The sequence below is a fragment of the Panicum virgatum genome, chromosome 9K (genome assembly GCF_016808335.1).
Source record: "Panicum virgatum strain AP13 chromosome 9K, P.virgatum_v5, whole genome shotgun sequence".
In the NCBI taxonomy this organism is placed as follows: domain Eukaryota; kingdom Viridiplantae; phylum Streptophyta; class Magnoliopsida; order Poales; family Poaceae; genus Panicum; species Panicum virgatum.
In genome coordinates, this window is record NC_053144.1 from 17,595,814 (window position 1) to 17,615,544 (window position 19,731).

Consider the following 19,731-nt stretch of genomic DNA (forward strand, 5'->3'; position numbering starts at 1 on the left):
ACTATAGTAATTAGTGGTCAAATTATGGATTAATTATGCTTAATAGATTTGTCTCGTGATTAAGTCACGACTTATGAAATCAATTTGTAGTAGGTCTATGTTTAGTGCTGCTAATTGGTGTTTAAATTGCAATGTGACGAGACTTATGACTGAAACTTAAAAAACTAAACTTGGCCTCACCACTACAGCACCAGGTAGATTCCACTATGCAATTTTTTCCTTTTCTTCACTGGTTCATTTAATATAGAATTATCAGATAAAAGGTTCAAGTGTGATATCAAAAATCCACAAATGAAAAATAGAATGGCACCCGCACATGTAATAATTATCTGAAAAATGCCAAGGGCGCCGGCTCCCGGCAGCCGGCGGCTGGTGCTCCACTACTCTAGCAGGCGCGCACAGTATACCAACCATCGTCTCCGGCGGCGGCCCCAGCTCTGGTAGTTGGACCTGATGGTATACCGAGCATTTCTTTTTATTTTTATTGTTGTTGCTTCTGCGAAAAGATGTGAAGGAACGAAAGAGAAAAGCACGAAGCATAATAATGTCGTGACGGCGATCAAAAAAAGGAGAGAAAAGTGCGTTTGACCCTCCTGAACTTGTCTACGAGTTTAAAATACCCCTCTCAATTTGAAAATCAGAAATCTTCGGTACCCCCAACTATTCAAACCGGGCACACACTACTAGAAAAATGCCTTAAGGCACCAGTTACCTAAGGCCTCCAAAATTCACAAAAAATATTCTCTTTTGACTGGGATTTGAACTCGCGACCTCTAGTCTTGCGCATTGCTCCTTTACCATCTCAGCTACACAGTTCTTCTGATTGAGAAGGAGATGCTTTCCTTTTGAAGTAACCCATGGATGAGCCTAAGGTACGGTACCAACCGGTACCTAAGGCTCGTCTAAAGGTACCGGTTGGAGGTACCACCCGGTACTAATATAAAAGTTACCACCCGGTACCTATGGAGAGCCTTAGGTACCGGTTGATAATACCAACAGGTGCCTAAGGCTCATTCAAAGATTTCATCCACACCAAAAGTACCGGTATGTATCGGTTCATCTCCATACCGGTACTTTTGGGGTGGACCTAAGGCTTGTTTTCTAGTAGTGACAAAACCCCCAGGCCGGTTTAGACCCGTTTTGAGTGGTTTTGACCTGGTCGCCGTCCACCTCAGCTCTCCACCTCAACCCTCGCCACATCACCCTTCTCTCTATCTCTCTGTTGGGCCCGCGCATCAGCACCCTTCTCCCTCCTCCAGACCGAGCCACGCCGTGTGTGCTCGTGCCCGCCTCCGTGCCGCTCTGCCTCCGCAGCTCGCTCCGGCCATGACCCCCACCGAAATCGGTCTCGTCGCCACTTCCATCTCCCTCTCGACCGCCCGTAGCGCCGCCAACACCTCCCCCGCCTCGGACTTCTCCTCCGCGCCGCACGCCTCGCTCGCCCCACACACCACCGCGCCGCCTCTGTATCCAAACACCCAGCGCCGCCGCCGAGTCAAATCCACCGGCTATGGCGCAACCCCGCTCGATTCTCACCTCCCACAGCACCACCGGCACCTCGGCCGCCTTCCCTGACCGTTGAATCCGCAAGCCGTTGGCCATAGCATCCCCTCCATGACGACCCGAGCCGCCTGCCCTCCATGGCCGTCGGCCACCTTGGCGTGGGGAAACACACCAACGCCGCCACCCAGCCAGCGCCCGGTGCGTCCTCCGTCCATGGCCACCTCGCCTTTCTCCTCTCCCCGTGCCCGCAGTGCGCGCTCCTCTCCGCCCTCTACCTCCTCTTCCTCCTCGCCACGCTCGAGCTCGGCCTCCGCGCCCGCCTCCCCGCCGCACGGGAGCCCCTCCTCGCCAAATCCGCCGCCGACTAGGTGCGGTCCCCCGTTGGGCCGCAGTTGAAAGGGCGAACCGTCCGCCCTTTGGCCCCGGCCCGCGATGGGCCGGCGGGAGCGGAGGCCGCGGCGGCGCGCGGGCCAGCTGTGAGCCGGCGGAGGCAGAGGCTGCGGCAGCACGAGGGGCAGCTAGGAGCGGGAGCGGCCACCGGGCAGGGACCTGCAGCGTCACGGCCCTCGCGGGGAAAAGCGCGCGCAGCGGCTGGTGCAGGGAGCGGCGGCGCGGCTTCTCTGGTAGAGGCGGCGCGGCCTCGCTGAGCGACGGCAGCACGGCCTGCAAGGGCGCGCAGCTCCCGTACGCGCTGCAGGAGGCCGGGAGGAATGGGTTGGAGGTGGAGGTGGTGGCGGTGGCCGCCATGGGAAGTCCTCGGGGAGCGGCGCGGGGGCCCTGCCGACCATGGCGCGCGGCGGCCGCGAAGTGCGCACGACTGGCCTGATCAACGTGGCGACGTCGTCGTCGAGCTGCAGCAGCAGCAGCCGGTGGGAGCGGCAAGGGAGGCTGGCGGTCGCAGTCGAGGTAGGAGAAGGAGATGACGTGGCGAGGCAGGCTGACGTGGACGGCGACTAGAGTCAAAACCGCCCTAAACCTGTATCAGGGGAGTGTTTTGCCTGGTATGAAGACATGAGGGATGCGACATTTCTGGTATTTGAGTTCAGGGGTTTTCAGATTCGGTGACAAGCTCATAGGTCAAATGGACTTTTCTCAACAAAAAAAAATCTAAAACGTGCGGCGCGCCCTTCGCCGCCTGGCTGCCGCAGAAGAGGCTGCTGCTACGGCCTCGGAAATCCCAACGGCGCGGCCTGATTGGTGGCGGCCATACTCTTTTTTTTTAAAAAAAGAAGAAAAATCTATGTATATTCCACGTCAAAGCGTCGTGGTCAATCATCAATGGAATCTAACACCTACGACCACTTTTCCTCCCCTGCTAATCATGCTGCACGCAAATGTGGCGCGATACATACTTTTTTGAGACAAAAAAAGAGAAAAAAATCAATATCCCAAGCAGAGACGAAGAGAGGAGGAAACCACCACGGCCCCTCAGCGATCCCAACTAGGGTTGAAAACGGACGGAAATATTCCCGTTCCGACCCGTTTCGTTTTCTATTTTTGTCCGTCCGTTTCCATATTTATGAGATTCTGTTTCCGTATTTACGGAAGTAAAAATGAGGTTTCTCCGTCCATTTCCGAGAAATCCCGTTTTTATATGGATTTGACCCGTATTTATTCCGTTTTTCATCCCATTTTTAATCTACATAAGATATGTCTAAAAATTGATATGTTCAAAAACATACCAATCACTAAGTGTGTATGTTAACATGTTAACACATGGTATACTAGTGAATATTGGACTAATAACTTCGTACGTGTATATTATTTTGTGACTTTATTAATATATACTCGAGAATATTTGATCGCGTTATTCTTTCCGGTTCAACATCTGTATTGATTCGTTTCCGTACTTCTGCGTAACTCGACCCCGTTTCTGTACTCGTATTTTCCGAACCCGATCCCGTTTCCGCAAAAAAAAAATAGAAACAAAAGTAAAAATGAGATTTTCCTGTCTGTTTCCGTCCGTTTTCATTGCTAATCCCAACTAACGGGGAAGCCAAGGCCGGGCGTCGCCGTCAGGCGCCGAGACAAGCCGCCACGTCACAGGTGACGCGCGAGAGCCGTGCCGCCGCCGGGAGGTCCGAGCGTCGTCATCACTGACCACACCGCCGCCGCTGGCTACAGCTACAGCTCCGAGCCCCAGCCCTGGCGGTCGTCCAAGCCCCTGTCGTCCGATCCAGATCCTCGGCAAGACGACGAGACGGCGCTCGCTCATCAGTCATCACTGACGCCCGCGCGGAAGAAGGCCTCGCCATGCAAAGCTGCAATTTTTTTTTTCCTTTCGCCTCTCCCTATCTCACCATCAATCTGCTGCGCGCACGTGCCGGCTGCGCGTGCTCTGACTCTGATGAGTGACCTGCCGGCCGGGCGTGCATTGACGCGCCCCAGTACCCGTACCCGATCCCACGCACCACACGGCCGCGAGCCGTGCCTCTCGCAACGGCCTCCTCCTCCTCCGGCTTCCTCGCTGGCTACCTCCGATCGCAGAAACGAGATCGATCAGCTGCCACCGCTAGCAAACAGTGCCGATCGAGCGGGACAGCAACCGGAGCTCTCCTCCGTCGCGTTCAATTCGCGCGCAGACGCCGCAACGGCCATTATTCATTGGCAGCCGGCCGGCCGGGAGCGCGCGCGAGGTAGCAGCTACCCCCAAACCAAACTCCCACCACGTACGTGTGCCAAAGGAGACTACCCCACCCTGAGTTCACTTCGTCCACCCAACCTGTCCTCGTCGCTCGCTCTCCTCTGATCCGGCGCCCGCCCCACGAGCGAGAGCCTGCTGCTTATATACCAGCCCACGCAGGCGCGCACAGGCACAGCCCCAACGCACCGATCCCCCCAGCGGCCAAGGGTAGTTCGCTGTCGTCGTCGGGGCACGAGAGAGAGAGAGAGCCAGGCAAGCATCGTCGATCTTCTACTTCCTGATCGCGGCGACGCGATGGCCGGCGGGGAGAGCAAGCTGGTGAGCCCGCTGCTGCGGGGCCCGGCGGCGGGGAGCCGCGGGGGGGAGGAGGCGAGCGGGCAGCTGGAGGGCATCCTCGGCGACGCGGCGCTGCCGTGGCGGCGGCGGATGGCCGCGGCGACGGTGGTGGAGATGCGCCTGCTGGTGCGCCTGGCGGCGCCCGCCGTGCTCGTCTACATGATCAACTACCTCATGTCCATGTCCACGCAGATCTTCTCGGGCCACCTCGGCACGCTCGAGCTCGCCGCCGCCTCCCTCGGCAACACCGGCATCCAGGTCTTCGCCTACGGCCTCATGGTACGTGCTACTCCTACATACTGTACTGCGCATATATACTAGATCGGAGATGCGGTGTGGATGACGAACGGCCGCTTGCACCATCTATCTCTGCGCAGTACCGATCGGATTGGGTATCTTTCTTTCAGTTCCTTCCATGCGCAATCGTGCCAAATAGATGGTTTTACCAAAAGGAGAGCCACCAAATGTGGGGCTGAGTGAATCACTGAATTGGCAGAGACATGGGAAAAGGGATCACAATTAATTACTAGGATTAATGTTCTAACTAATTCCCCATCCATATATATAGTAATATCTAATTGCGCATTCGCTCCGTTCTGTTGGTAACCAGCAACAATGTTTTTTCTCTCACACCAAATCAGCACCAGCTAGCCAGCCAACATTATTTTTTTCTCACAGCAAATCAGCACCGGCCACCAGCCACAGCCAGCCCAACAGAATATTGAAATCCACAAACGAGATGCTTTGGTGGAGCCCCGGAGAATGAGATTACATACTTTTTCTAGCTAGCTACCTAGCTTCCCGGCTCACTCCCTGTTGTGTACATTTTAGCTTATTTAGTGGGTAACCCTTACCATGTCTGTATGTTTAATTTGATCCTTGGATTTGAACTCACGATTTCAAGTTAGGGACAAAGAGATATCTGACACGCCTCATCAGCTGCTGACAGATGCCAGTAAAATGAAGGGTGGGTAGATAAAATCGATCCGGTCCCTGGGTTCTTTTCCTAGCTTAGCTCGTTTAGTCCACGAGCACATGATAGATCCTGAAGAGAACACGTGCCCTCGTCCGGTAGCCGGAAACAGCATCCCGGTGCAGGGCATCTTCTTACCCAGCATCCATCCTAGATCACTCGCTCGCTGCTCTAGATAGATAGCTAGTAGCGAAGTGATCGCTCACATACTCCAAGCACAAAACCCCCAACGCAAGTGTCCGCGCGGGCCAGCGTCGCAGGTTGCAGAGAATCCTGCCCCTCCGCGGCTGATTCGACGCCCTCCCTGGCCGAACAGCGACGACGCCCCGGCCCGGCCGGCAGCCGGAACGCTCCAAACGGAGCCGCGCCACGCCACTGCACACGCAGCGCAGCAAGCTAAGTTGGCCTTTGGCTCCTCCTCCGATCCTCCTCATCCCTTCCCCAGCAGGCGTCCGCTCATGGAACAGGGACGCCCTGACGCCGACGTCCATGGACTCCGTGTCTCCGCGCCAGACAGGATCTGCTGCTGGGCGTCGCTCTCGTATCGTAGCCTAGCTTAGCTAGCTACTACTCCTACCTGCTGTCTGCTTGCCGATCACTGTGTGGTAGCAAAAAAAGAAGAGGAACTGACCGACGACGATGGACATGCCGTGTGCTTGCAGCTGGGGATGGGGAGCGCGGTGGAGACGCTGTGCGGGCAGGCGTACGGCGCGCACAAGTACGACATGCTGGGCGTGTACCTGCAGCGCTCCACGGTGCTGCTCATGGCCACGGGGGTGCCGCTCGCCGCCCTCTACGCCTTCTCCCGCCCGATCCTCGTCCTCCTCGGCGAGTCCCCGGACATCGCCGCCGCCGCCGCCGTCTTCGTCTACGGCCTCATCCCGCAGATCTTCGCCTACGCCGCCAACTTCCCCATCCAGAAGTTCATGCAGGCGCAGAGCATCATGGCGCCCAGCGCCTACATCTCCGCCGCCACGCTCGCCGCCCACCTCGTCCTCAGCTACCTCGTCGTCTACCGCCTCGGACTGGGCCTCCTCGGGGCCTCGCTCACGCTCAGCCTCAGCTGGTGGGTCATCGTCGCCGCCCAGTTCGTCTACATCGCCACCAGCCGGCGATGCAGGCTCACCTGGACGGGGTTCTCCTGGCAGGCCTTCTCCGGCCTCCCCAGCTTCTTCAAGCTCTCCATCGCCTCCGCCGTCATGCTCTGCCTCGAGACCTGGTACTTCCAGATACTCGTGCTCATCGCCGGCCTCCTCAAGGACCCTGAGCTTGCACTGGCCTCACTCTCTGTCTGGTACAATGCTTGTCCTTCTCTTTTTCTTTAATCTTTTAGCATGGTCGAACTAATAAGTGATGCATTGTTCTTCAGAAGACTGACGACATGTTTTTTTGCATCTTGTATTGTAGCATGACGATTTCAGGGTGGGTCTTCATGATCTCGGTTGGGTTCAATGCAGCTGCCAGGTAAAGTAAAGCTCTTACAATTTCCATTCTGAAGCAACCAAACTGATGAACTCGTCCAGAAGATCAATGCAAATGGTAAAAGAACAAAAAATCAATTTAATTTTGCAACACTTTCAGTGTCCGGGTGAGCAATGAGCTCGGCGCCGGCAACCCCAAGTCGGCGGCGTTCTCCGTCGTGGTGGTGACGGTGCTGTCCTTCATCCTGTCGGTGCTCATCTCGGTGGTCATCCTCCTGTGCCGGGACTACATCAGCTACATCTTCACCGAGGGCGAGGACGTGTCGCAGGCCGTGTCCCAGCTGACGCCGCTGCTGGCGCTCACCCTCATCCTCAACGGCATCCAGCCCGTCCTCTCCGGTCAGTAGTGTAGTGTCCCAGCAGAGCAGAGAACTGAGTAATCCTTCACTCCACAGCACACATTGACAAGAAACAAAAATGTTTGGAATGACAACAGGGGTGGCCGTGGGCTGCGGATGGCAAGCGTTCGTCGCGTACGTCAATGTCGGCTGCTACTACATTGTCGGCATCCCCCTCGGGTGCCTCCTCGGGTTCTACTTCGACCTCGGAGCGGCGGTAACTAACATCCCTGCTGGACACTGTTAATTCTTGATCACTGCATCTCTGATCTGATCTATGTATGATAGATGCGTGCCTCTGATGATGACTACTGTTCAAAACAATATGCAGGGTATTTGGAGCGGCATGATCGGGGGCACACTGATGCAGACCTTGATCCTGGTGTGGGTGACATTCAGGACCAACTGGGAGAAAGAGGTATGTACTAACTGTGCTTCTTGTTTTTTTATAAACACACACACACACACACACACACACACACACACACACATTTGCATTCTGTGCAGACATTGAAATTAAGTTTCAGTAGTTTTCATTGTGCGAATAGAGGGATTAATAATTAAATGCATGCCATTTGTCCTTTGATTTCAGGTGGAAGAAGCGCAGAAAAGATTGAACAAGTGGGAAGATAAAACTCCTCAATTGTTGGAGTAAGAGTGGAATGAAATCTTCCTCATCTATTGCCACCCGAAGAATGGGACTTGGATGGGGTCCTCTACTATTGGGCCAGCAGTTGAAGCCGGGATAAGAACTGTACGGTTGCGCCGTTGATCTGCTCAGCAAAGAAGGAATTTTGATGTGCCTCCAGGCGTCGAGGACCTTGTGGCCAGCGATTCTCCTGCGTCGAATGCTTAATGGAAGTAGTTGTTCCGTTCGAGAATGTTGTTCCCATCTGTTGTTCAGCGATATGATTGTGTACGAACCACTGAACCAGTATTAATTAATTTTGTTGTCGAGCTTTGTATGCGATTGCTTGGCCACCTGCTCAGCTCAGCTTGATGTCGACCACTCAGAAAATGGCTACGCTCCGTCACTAAACATAAACTCAAAGTTTTGTTTTGGAGTTTTAAATACAAAACTATGAGAATGTAGTCGTGAAGGAAAAACAAAAGAGATCGATCGATCTGATCCTAAGGGTGGTAGGTAGCTTTGTTGGAAGAATTCTAGATATACTTATCATCTCAGGTAAAACGACAGGAAATAAATATTTTGTTGCTTGTCGTCCATTCTTCTACTACCTTTCACTTTCGCAGTCAGCATCTTGTCCCAATTCTTTGTCCTACTTGAGTGGATTAGTCATTAATGTCAAAATTGTTCTCATAGTTTATCAACCCGTGCTCCCACACGGGCTAATTAGAGATATCTAATAATTATCTATCTCACACTCTCTTTAACTAATTAAATACGAGGCGTATAGCCCGCGCATTTGCGCGGCTAGTATTGAAAATTCAAATATTTGCAAATTTTTTTTACCATACATCATCCTGTTCATTATCGTTAATTATGTCTTATTGTTGATTAAAAAAATTCAACTATGATCTACCTATAATAATAATTTGATTTGTTGAGCTTTAATAATATTATTATGCAGATAATTATTCTTATTTTTCTTTTATTTTGATTGATTGTTGTTAGCTTTAGTTTTTATTAATAGTATATATTTGTAACTGATACATAGTTAAATAGTATTTTATATTTAATTTTTTATAATGGCATTGGTGGGCGATTTTTAATTAGGCACAAGAATATTTTAGGCAAAATTTTATCATATTGGCAGTGGTGGGTAATTTTTATTTTTCTATTTTTCTCCGATTAACATGAGAATTTCTAGACCTTGAGAGCGAACGTGGAGGCTTCATTTGTTAGCCAAATAATAAGATAATAGATTCTAATCTAGTACTGCAAAGATACATATTTATCATTATGTAATTGTGATAAATGTGATAAGTTTAGTTACTAACAATTGTTTCTCACTTCACATCACACCTCCATATATGTTTGAACACTTTGTTTGAGCTATGTGAACAACATAAAATTGGTATTCTTATCTCTTCTCTTATACATGAATATATGGTGACAAACACATTATGGTTAGTATGCTTATATAAATAATAACATTAATAATGTATTAGTAATGATAGGAATGATACTTTAGAATTTTGTATTGATGCGCTTTAATATTTTATTATAATAACATAATTTTGATACATTTGGGGTTCATTTTAATTTTTATTATGTTATCATTGGATAATATATCTAAAAATTTAGGAGGTTATTTTATCATACCCTAAAATTTTTGAATTTTAGGATGTGATTAAAATTAAAAATAAATCAACAATTTTCTCATAATTTTAAATTTTTCCAAATATTTATTTTCTTTTTAGGGAATTTTGTACAAAAAAATAATTGGTTGTCTTTTAAATTAAATAAGATTGTTCTTTTTGTGTTGCACTTTGCACTCATGTCGCATTGCATTTTTTGGGTGTTTTTCAGTTTAAATTTGAATTCTCTGAATTCAAATTTGTATTGAACTTGTTTGCTTCCTTTTCAAAAATGCAAAACCAATCTCCTTTTTTCTGGTTTTCAGCCCAACCCACTCTCTTTCTCATTCTTTTTCTTTTTCCCCGCGGGCCCATTCCCCTTTCTCTTTTTCTCCCGCCGGCCCGTTTTCATTCTCTTTTCCGTGGCCCAGAAACCCCCACCACCGGCCCACTTCTTTTTTTTCCCAACCCAACCCGGCGGCCGCCCCTTTCCTTTTTCTCTCTGCCGCCGACAGGTGGGCCCCATCTGTCGGGGCCGTCTTCCCTGCGCCGCGCTCGACCAGGACTCTGGTTGAGTCCGAGTCCGGTCGCGCCCCGCTCGCACGGCCTGCCCTTGGCCCGCACGCCAAGGCGGTCTGCTCCGCCCTATAAAAGCAACGGCCCGCGTGCCCTCGAACCCCATCGAGGAGCCGCAGCCGCCGTTTTCGCTTCGCAAACCCTAGCGCGCCGTCGCACCATTGTTGAAGCTCGGGGTCCGCCGCCGTGCCGCCGTTCCACTGCTTCGAGGGCGAATTCGAGGTTTCACAGAGCTTCGCGTGGAGGTATAGGAGCTCTCCAATCCCGTTTTCCCGTTCCTCGCGCTCCGTTTCGCTCGTGCCCGCTCGCCGGCGTAGCCGCCCCGCTGTGCGCCTCCATGAGCTCTGCACCGCCCGCTCTAGCCCGCGCCGCTGCCCTAGATCAATTGCCCGTGCTGAGCGCTTGCTCCCCGACCTACCCGTGCTCGAAGCCGAGCCCCGGACGACCGTTTTCGGCGAAGTCCGGCGAAGCCGCCGCCGCGCGCCGCCATCAACCCCTGTCGCCGGCGCTCAGCGCCTCCGCCGCTCGCCCTGACCCGCTCGTAGCCGTCCGATCACGATCCAAGGGTCTAGATCCAATCTTATCCGAGTCAACCAAACGAAATACCGATCAACCCAGGGTAGTTTTGCAAAAGAGCCCCTAAGTTTTCTAGTAACCAACCCGCCGTCCTGCTCTGTTCAAAAATAATTCTGTTTAAGTCCTTTTATTTGCAGAAAGAACCCTGAGCTTTTCCAAAATAGGACCCGCCATCCTTAGTGCGTAGTTTTGCAAGCTAGCCCCTGTAGTTTAGGTTTAATCTCATTTTAGTCCCTGGTTTCTTTAGAGCTAGCCCTGGAAGTTTAAATCTTTCGCAAACAAGTCTTTAGAATCTTGTTTTAGCCATAACTTATTCGTTTTAGCTCCGTTTTCATCGATTCTTGCGCTCACGTGATCCTTACAACGTGTGCAGTAGCCTTATCACTTTGTTATTCTCTGTGAGTACACTTTGTTGTGTCTTACAAATCTTTTCTGTTAGTCCTTAACTCTTTAGTTAATCGTGACTAATAAATCCCTGACTCACCATTTATCCCATAGAATCGCCGTTTTAGCTCCGTTTTCCGCATTTCTTGCGTTCTTGTAACCGTAGCAGTGAGCCTTATCCTTTAGTATGCTCTTTTAAAGCTTTTCTTTTGTTTTGGTGTATTATTCTTAGACGTATCTTCTTGTTTGCTTTGTATGTTTGCTCGTTGATTGCTTCGAGTAGAAGAAACGCCGTTCGAAGGTTGAAGATCAAGTTGTTCGAGTGAACAAAAGCTGAAGAGCAGTAAGAGTAGCTTTTCGTTTGAGAAAGGCAAGTGACCCTAACAATACTTCTATCTATGCTTATTTATGAGAATACTTGATTTAATTGGAACTTGGAGAACCACCCAAGAAAACCGTACAACCACAATACCATATGGCTCTGGTCTTGGCTAAGTAATTAGATGATCTATATGTCGTGTCTAGGGTGTTTGATTTGTGGATTTTGGGTTATCGAAATTTGAGGAGCGGGTGAAGTAAGCTTCGTCTTCTGAGGTACCGCAGAAAGCAAGGGACCAGTGCCTATATATAGTGATTCTTTGGAAAAGCCTTATAGCGTCCCTATGCAGTCATACCTAAGGAAGTGTGATATGGTGCTTGACCCACACTTGCATGGTTGGGTTTAAAGTTCTTTGAACTTTTACGCGAATTGTGGTGAAAGTGTACAACCTCTGCAGAGTGTAAAACTGATATATCAGCCGTGCTCACGGTTAAGAGCGGCTTGGACCCTCACATGATTAATTTAATTTAAAGATGAAATTAAATAATTTTCTGGTTATTTCTTGTAGCATTGCTGAGTACCAACTATAAGTGTACTCACCTTTGCTTACTGCTGCTCAGAAGGGAAAAGTTGTGATGAAGTCTATTGAAGATGTTGCTGAGTTCTAGGCGTACGCAATCCCAGTCGATTGCCTGTGAAGTTCGAAGTCTTCGTTTCCAGGATAAGCTGTATAACTCTGATAGTTGTTTTTTAAGTGTTTTAGTTCTCTTTTTCGTAATATTATTACTGATTATTCACTTATAATGTATCTATATGTATGAAACTTGATCTTGGTATACATATAGATATGCATTCGGTTTTGACCTTAAAACCGGGTGTGACATTATTTGATATTATTTTATAATGGCATAAGTGGTTAATTTATATGAAGATTAGGGGGTTACTTTAGATTAGTTCTTTATAATGGCAGATGTGGGTAATTTAGATACATATTTAGGGGGTTACTTTAGTCTATATTTATAATGGCAAATGTGGGTAATTTATTAAAAAAATAACAGATCCAATGACTATTATGATTAGAGTTGTCGAATTGATGGCCGTATATTTCTTATTTTTGTGAGAATTTGTAGGATTTCTCTATTTTTCAGACAGTCCACCTAGGATTCCAGGTGGTTTCATCTGGAGGCTTCAAAAGAAGCATCCAATTAGTACTAGTAAGATTATAGATCACATCTTCATGACTGGGGCCGTGTTTAGATCCAGTGTCACTTCAGTTTAGTGACTGATATAATTCGTTCATATGATGAGTCCATGTTGCGTGATTCTGACCGATGAATTGCCAGATAAAGCGAACTGATCGGAGTAGGTAAGAATAAGATTGGATCTATCTCTCACAAGGTCTGACATTATTTTGCGCTTCCCGCATTTTGATGAGCTAGTTTACGTGCATGCTAGTATTTTGGACATATGAGTTATTTTACAATATATAGTACATGTTAGTCTTAGTGAGAATTTTATGGCTACAGTTATCTATACTGAGAACTAGATAACCGTGCTAGATGAGTTTCATGATGATGTAATTCTTCTCACATTCGTGAAATTACATCTTTCTCGCTCCTTACTATATCAGCAAAATTGTTGATATTTAATGTCATGGCACTCTATTAAGACTGACCTAATGTGCGAATGCATATGAAAATAAGTTAATTAATGCTGCAAGTAAAGAGGGAGTGCATACTAGAAAAAGCGTACCAAAGTTGTCTAGAAGTTGTCGAATGACAAAATATTTTGAAAAATTGTAAAGAAGCCTACAAAATTGTACATTTAAAGAACCGAGGAATTACTGCCGTAAAAAAATTGTTGCTGCACACATCCTACAACATTAGGTTTCGTGGCAATGGTAGTATTGAACCATTGCGGTAGCTACTTAATTACTTGCAACGATGACATACTCATCATTCATATCGCAACCACAGGACAGGAATTCTGTTGCATTATTTTTGTCCTTGGTAGTACAATAGAACTAACACTTTGTCCCTTGTAGTGAATGATTTGGTTGTAATAAATAGGCTCCATTAATATTGTACATCGGGGCAAGGCACTTTTTTTTCCAAAAAAATTGTTTTGCGTAAAAATATACCTCGGGTCACACAACAAGTCGTTTGCAACACCTCAAACCATGTTATCACATACAAAAACATGCTTCCCCACCACCAAATGATTTGAATATCTTTCATGTTTAGTTTGGTTACACCCTATTTGCACGATTTTTTTAAGAATTAGCATCATAAATTATAAATAGTAGAATTGTTTGGATCTCTAATTATAAGGTTGTTGGAGGATTCATTGTGTCTGTATATAATCTCAAAATAGGTAGGTGAAAGTAGCTAGATAATGTGATAAATAATACTCACTCCGTTCTAAATTATAATTTGTTTCACTTTTTTTACTCCAAGTTTGAACCAGAGATCAGACATCAGACTAGAAATCATCCCAGAAGGTCACTGTTGAACCATCACCGTGCATTTGGCAATTTCTCTGTATGTTGAGTCTCGGAATATTCTTCTGCCAAAAAGAACCCACTTCTCTTTGTAGCACATGGGACTTTGTTTTGATAGTATTTTGACTAAATCAGAGTGCACCACGGTGTGTTAGATTTCATATAGAATTTATGGAGTTGTTTCAGAAGAAGGGCATCATTCTGCAATCTTAAATTCTAAATGCCAAGGCCCCCTTTGGTTTTTGGATTTTGCACATTGCGCCAAGCCACTAAGTTGCCTCCTCGATTTGAGTGATTAATTGTTGCCTCTCCAGAGGCATTGTTTTTTGGCTCTATCAATATTCTCAATGACTCCAGCTGATAGCTTAATTGTGCACATGGTATAGGTGGTTATGGGAGTGATGACTGAATTGATCACCTCCAATCTTCCTGTGTAAGACAGTAAAGAGGAGCAACAGAAAGACTTCTCTCAACCTTGTCCGTTAAAAGGTGTTAGATTGACATTCTCGGCTTTGTACCCATTGGTAGGCCTAAATAAGTGAATGGCAGAGATCCAGTTTGACAGCCTAGAACAGCAGCAAGATTAACCATGGTAGTTTCAGTAACATTGATGGAGAACATTGAAGACTTACTGAAGTTTACTTTGAGGCCAGTGGAGAGAGCAAAGTCATCCAGAATGGCCTTGAGATGAGACAATTAGGCTGCCTATGCTTGCATAAACATGAGTGTGTCATCTGCATACTGAATAATTGGGAAATCTGAGGAAGGATGTAGAATTGAGATATGTAGAAATTATCTACAGGCATTATTAACAACATATTTTATAAATTCAACTGCAAGAACAAAAAGCACGGGGGTAGACGGTCTCCTTGCCTCATCCTCTTTTACAATGAAACTGCTCGCCAGGAACACCATTAAGAAGGATAGAAGAGGCTCCTGATGAAAAATCATTCTCATCCAAAGCAGCCATTGATCTGGGAAATCCATGTGGGTCATTATGCTTAACATTGCAGAATGCTCCACTGTGCCAAAAACTTTAGCAAAGTCTAACATTGCATTTATTGAGAATCTAAGTAAGCAAATAAATAGCGTGGTTTTCAATCACCATAGCTATAGTTAATTATGGGTAACATGATCATTTTCTAATTCTAGTAATATATCTGAAATTTTCTAAATAAACAATCTTTATGGGGTGGAAGAAGTACACTTTGCTTGTTTGTAAACCCGTCCTTGCTATAATGACTTCCCCATCGTAGAGAGACCAACGGAGGAGTGATGGAGCATGGAATATCTCCGTATCTGCAGACGGCCGGCCGCTAGCCTCACTGATTCCGCATAAGAGCAAGGCTAATAATTTAGCTCATTGCTGATTGCAAGACTCTTTGCAGCTCATCTCTCAGCCCACTTGTATAGTGATTTAACTCCCCATCATTAATACATGACCCACTCATCTATCTCACAAATTTCTTAATTCTTGTGTCAAAACTGGCTATTTCCTCTCTCTCTCCTCTTCTATCCTCTCCACCTTATGTTTATAGCAGGCCACAGCACGCGTCGGGCTACTGTACTAGACCTGCCACAGTGCTTGCATTGGCTCGGAGCTGGAGGACACTTGGACGTCCGCCACTCACCGGGCTGCTGCGCGCGCCATGGGCACGGCGAGCTGCGACCTGCAGCAGCACACGCCGCTCCTGCCGCCTCCCGACGGTGGCGGCGGGTCGGAAGCTGCCGCCGCGCGCGCGGCTCCGTCGTGCGGGGGCGGCGGGCACGGGGTGAACGCGGAGCTGGAGCGCATCCTGGCGGACGAGTCGGCTCGCCCGGCGCGGCGGCTGTGGCGCGCGGCGCGGGCGGAGCTCCGGCTCCTCGTGGCGCTGGCCGCGCCCGCCTGCGCCGTGTACATGATCAACTACCTCATGTCCATGTCCACGCGCATCTTCTGCGGCCAGCTCGGCATGCTCGAGCTCGCCGCCGCCTCCCTCGGCAACGTCAGCATCCAGGTCTTCGCCTACGGCCTCATGGTACGTGCCGTACGCCGTCGTGCTAGCTATCTAGGTGCCGGCCGATTGGTCATTTGATCGATCGATCACTTTGCTCGAATTGGCCGGACAAGGGCAGCTGGGCATGGGCAGCGCCGTGGAGACGCTGTGCGGGCAGGCGTACGGCGCGCACCGGTACGAGATGCTGGGCGTCTACATGCAGCGCTCCTTCGTGCTGCTCGCCGCCGTCTACATCTTCTCGGACCGGATTGTAACACCCTCAATCAATTAGCCCTCAATTAGGAGTGTTAAACGAAATTTGAAGATTCAAATTAGGTTAAAAATATCAAGCCCACGTGTAGCTTTCTCTGCTCTCTCATCCTGGTGCGTGGTCACCGTGGCCAAGTTGGCCACGGCGCCGTCCGTGCGCACGCCGAGCGCCGCGCGTCCCTCGCCATACCGTGCTGCTCCCCGCCCCTGTCACGCGGATAAGGCTGGGACTGAGCCCCTGCGCTGCTCCTCCCCCTCGCATGCATGCTCTCCCTCCCTCTGCTTAGCTCGCCGCGGCCATAGGCTGCCATGTCCGCCGCCGCTGCCGCCGCCGCCGCACCGGCCATTTGCCACTGCCCCGCTCCGATTCGGCGCGCCCCAAACCGTCTCGCCCCACTCCGCACCTACGCTGCCCCTCCCTGAGCCCGGCCGAAGCCTACCTCGGCCGGAAATCAGCCCCCGTACCGCCGGCCTCCATTAAACTTCAACGAAACTCAGGCTGCACGTCGATCCGTCCTTCCGGCCCTTCTCCCTCCAACCTAGGTATAAGAATCGACTCCCTTCGACTCACTGATGCTCGTGCTCGCCTTGTTCCATCGCGTTTACAACGTTCCCGAGCCATGCCGCCGCCGGCATGCTGCTGCACGCCGTGGGCCGCCTCCGCATGCCCCTGCGCAGCGCCGACGGGCGCACCTGCTTCGCGCCACCGCTCTGGTCGCAGGACCGCGCCGCCCTGCCGCCGCCTGGTCTCGCCGGCATGCGGAAACGCCCCGCTGAGCACCGCCGCTCACTGCTCCGTCGCGCCCCCACTTCTGGTCATCCCCGATCCCAACCGAAACCACCCACAGGTAGTTCTCGAGCCTCTCGTGCTTCCCCACCACTTCCAAACCGCCGCTATGGCCTTCTCTCACCGGAATCGAGCCCCTGAGCGCTTCCTCTGCTTTAACTTAAGCCCAGGGACCTCCTGCAGCAATTGAAGCAAGTCCAGGGGGTTTTCTGCATTGTCATAGACTCATATGAATAGTCTTTCCACTACAAAAAATCTGTTGATCCATGACGATTGAATTTCGTCACAGATCACTGAAAAACCGTCATAAAACAGTATCTATGACGATCTCAAATAACGTCATGTATTGAGCGTCACAGATCACACCTCGTGACGTTCCTTAAATTTTCGTCATAGATTACTTGATCCATGACGTTTTAAAACCGTCATAGAATGTCCCCGGGCCCCCGAAGCCCAACCCAAGCCCGTTTTCTATGACGAAAATTAACGTCACGAACAGTATAAGTTTCGTCACAGATTTAATTGCCATGTCACACAATGGTGACATAAAGAATGACGTGGCTGTTGACTTGACGATGACGTGGATAGCAATGATGACGTGCATATTGACGTGGCTGATGACATGGCAATGACGTGGCCAATGACATGGTAGATGACTTGGCAATGACATGGCAGCTAACATGGATGATGACATCAGCATCCCATCCCATTTATGGATGGACCCAATTCAGAATGGGCCACTAAGTTGGGCCTAATTCTCAACCCACAATTAACTAGCAACTAACCAAATTTAACTTTATACACAACCCATATAACCGGTTTTCACAACTCACTTATCAAAACAAAAGTTCGAGCGAGAAATTACCATAAGCAATTCCAGCACAAATATACATGCATACAACATAAGTTTTCCAGCAACATACATGTATCAATTGAATCAATCTAAATCCACTTGAGCTGGTTAATACAAATGCATATTAGCTTCCATGCTAGTGCTGCTCCATGTTGCTGTAACACCTGCTTGTCTCTTTAGCCTATACAAACAATTGTTGTGTAAGTAAAAATGGAACTAATAACTGAAAGCCCGTAGGTGAAAAGGAAGAAATGATTACCTAACAATTATGTCTTCTTGGTATACAATCAGTGGGTAACAACTATACAGCTTTATAATGCTCAGACCAACTTTTGCAAGGAAATAAAATATAAGACAAAAGCAATTGTATTTATCAAGGGTTTACAAATATGTGAATATGTTAAAGGACATCAGCAGCACCCTGCAATAAGTAATTTGCTGAATGCTTGCAAAATAAGTTAAAGGACATCAACAGCACCCTGCAATAGGCAAACTCAAGTATCCAGTGATAGCATGTACAACCTTAAAGTTAACAAGCTAATTTAAGATAAGATATATTATGCACTGATGATAAAATTCTTATGCCATTATTATCAATGAAGTTACACAACAATCAAGGGAACAAACAATAGTTTGAACGGCAATAACAAACAGGAGGATTGCATCAAGAAAAAGAGAAATTATCTGTAAAATGGAATTGCAGTTCTACAAATGAATCTGATGATTAACCATTCATTTTCAGAAATGAAGACAACAACTATCCTGTATCTATCTAATGTACCTCGGTTCTGCCCACTAGACATCCTGCGACTTGGGAGCTGTCATTGTTGTGGTCATTCTCCACCACCACGACTCTGCTATGGGGATGCAAATAGTTTAACACAAATCAATTGCTGTTGTCCAAGCACATGCATGCTTACTAATAATCACGATTGCACCCACACATACATTTCATCGAACATAATGGATGCATACCTGAACTGCTAGAGGTGGTCGTACCTTGCTCAGTCGGGGTTGGTGGCCAGCAGCTTGGGAGGGCCATGCTTCCATGTCCTTCCTCTCATGCGCGAGTTGGAGCTGCAGCCAGCCCGGCACCTCACCCACCCATGCGGCCGGATCTAAGGCTGCGACCGGATCAAGAGCTGACTAGCCGTCCATGGCCAGGCAGCGGAGCAGCAGGGGAAGGTGGGGAGGGCCGCTTCGATGCGAGACGGAGGTCGAGAGGGGCTCTGCACCGCCGCAGTTTATGAGTAGCAGTGCCAGTAGCGTAGTGGAAGCAACGAGGCAGGCAGGGAGGGGGCGGAGGTCGCGGGCAGTGCCGCGCGCGCGCACCTTGCACTCGTTGCGGTTGACCTCGTCGCTGCCAGCCATGGCGGTCGGCGGGCGCCGCTCGGCCTCGACCACCGGAGCACCGGCCTCCGGCTGCTGCTGCTGCGGCAAGATCTCTCCACCGGGGGGCAAAGCCGCGCCGCGTCGTAGCGATCCCGTAGAACCGAACGGAGCTCGAGGCGCGAGGTGTGTAGGGGTGCGGAGGAGGTAGGGGGTCGGAGCTCGATGGAGGAGATGCTCTAGATCAGCCTCCACACGGAGCTCGCCCAGGGAGGAGGCACTAGGGGCGTGGCGTGCGGTGCCCTTGCACCCTCGGCCCCTTGCAAGCAGCTATGAAGGAGGGGCGGCGGCGGGCGGGGTGCGGCGGATGCGGAGGGGCGGCGGCGGGGTGCGGCGGATGCGGAGGGGTGCGGCGGATGCGGAGGGGCGGCGGCGGGGTGCGGCGGATGCGGAGGGGCGGCGGGATCTAAAGATGGATGGGAGGGCGGCTGACGGGTTTGCTGGCCTATTTATACGTCTACGGATGGATTTGAGTCGTTGGATCAGAGATGGATGGTCGGGAGAAGTTGGGCTTTCATGGAAGATGGCTGTAGCTGCAGTTTCGGCCCATTTAACATTTTTCTT

At 49.4% G+C, this 19,731-nt stretch overlaps 2 protein-coding genes and 1 long non-coding RNA gene across 6 annotated transcripts; 2 read left to right on the forward strand and 1 right to left on the reverse strand.

Moving 5' to 3' along the window:
• Positions 1 to 3,963: 3,963 nt before the first annotated feature.
• Positions 3,964 to 8,245, forward strand: LOC120650507 (protein DETOXIFICATION 40-like). Its single transcript, XM_039927659.1, has 7 exons — positions 3,964 to 4,762; positions 6,119 to 6,750; positions 6,864 to 6,920; positions 7,038 to 7,276; positions 7,374 to 7,492; positions 7,607 to 7,693; positions 7,868 to 8,245. Exons 1-7 carry the CDS (start codon positions 4,442 to 4,444, stop codon positions 7,928 to 7,930), a joined length of 1,518 nt encoding a protein of 505 aa, XP_039783593.1. The 5' UTR covers positions 3,964 to 4,441; the 3' UTR covers positions 7,931 to 8,245.
• A 7,222-nt stretch (positions 8,246 to 15,467) lies between these two features.
• On the forward strand, positions 15,468 to 16,160 carry LOC120647775 (protein DETOXIFICATION 40-like). Its single transcript, XM_039924619.1, has 2 exons — positions 15,468 to 15,910; positions 16,008 to 16,160. The coding sequence occupies exons 1-2, from the start codon at positions 15,542 to 15,544 to the stop codon at positions 16,158 to 16,160; spliced, it is 522 nt and encodes a 173-aa protein (XP_039780553.1). The 5' UTR covers positions 15,468 to 15,541.
• A 1,518-nt stretch (positions 16,161 to 17,678) lies between these two features.
• LOC120650508 lies at positions 17,679 to 19,265 on the reverse strand. 4 transcript variants are annotated; one of them, XR_005665641.1, is made up of 4 exons: positions 19,111 to 19,265; positions 18,778 to 19,007; positions 18,038 to 18,632; positions 17,679 to 17,959 (listed from the first exon to the last, which is right to left on the reverse strand). It is a non-coding gene; the product is annotated as an uncharacterized LOC120650508 (long non-coding RNA). The 4 variants fall into 4 exon arrangements; XR_005665640.1 differs by having other exon boundaries at positions 18,038 to 18,635; XR_005665643.1 differs by having other exon boundaries at positions 18,754 to 19,007.
• Between the last annotated feature and the right edge of the window lie 466 nt (positions 19,266 to 19,731).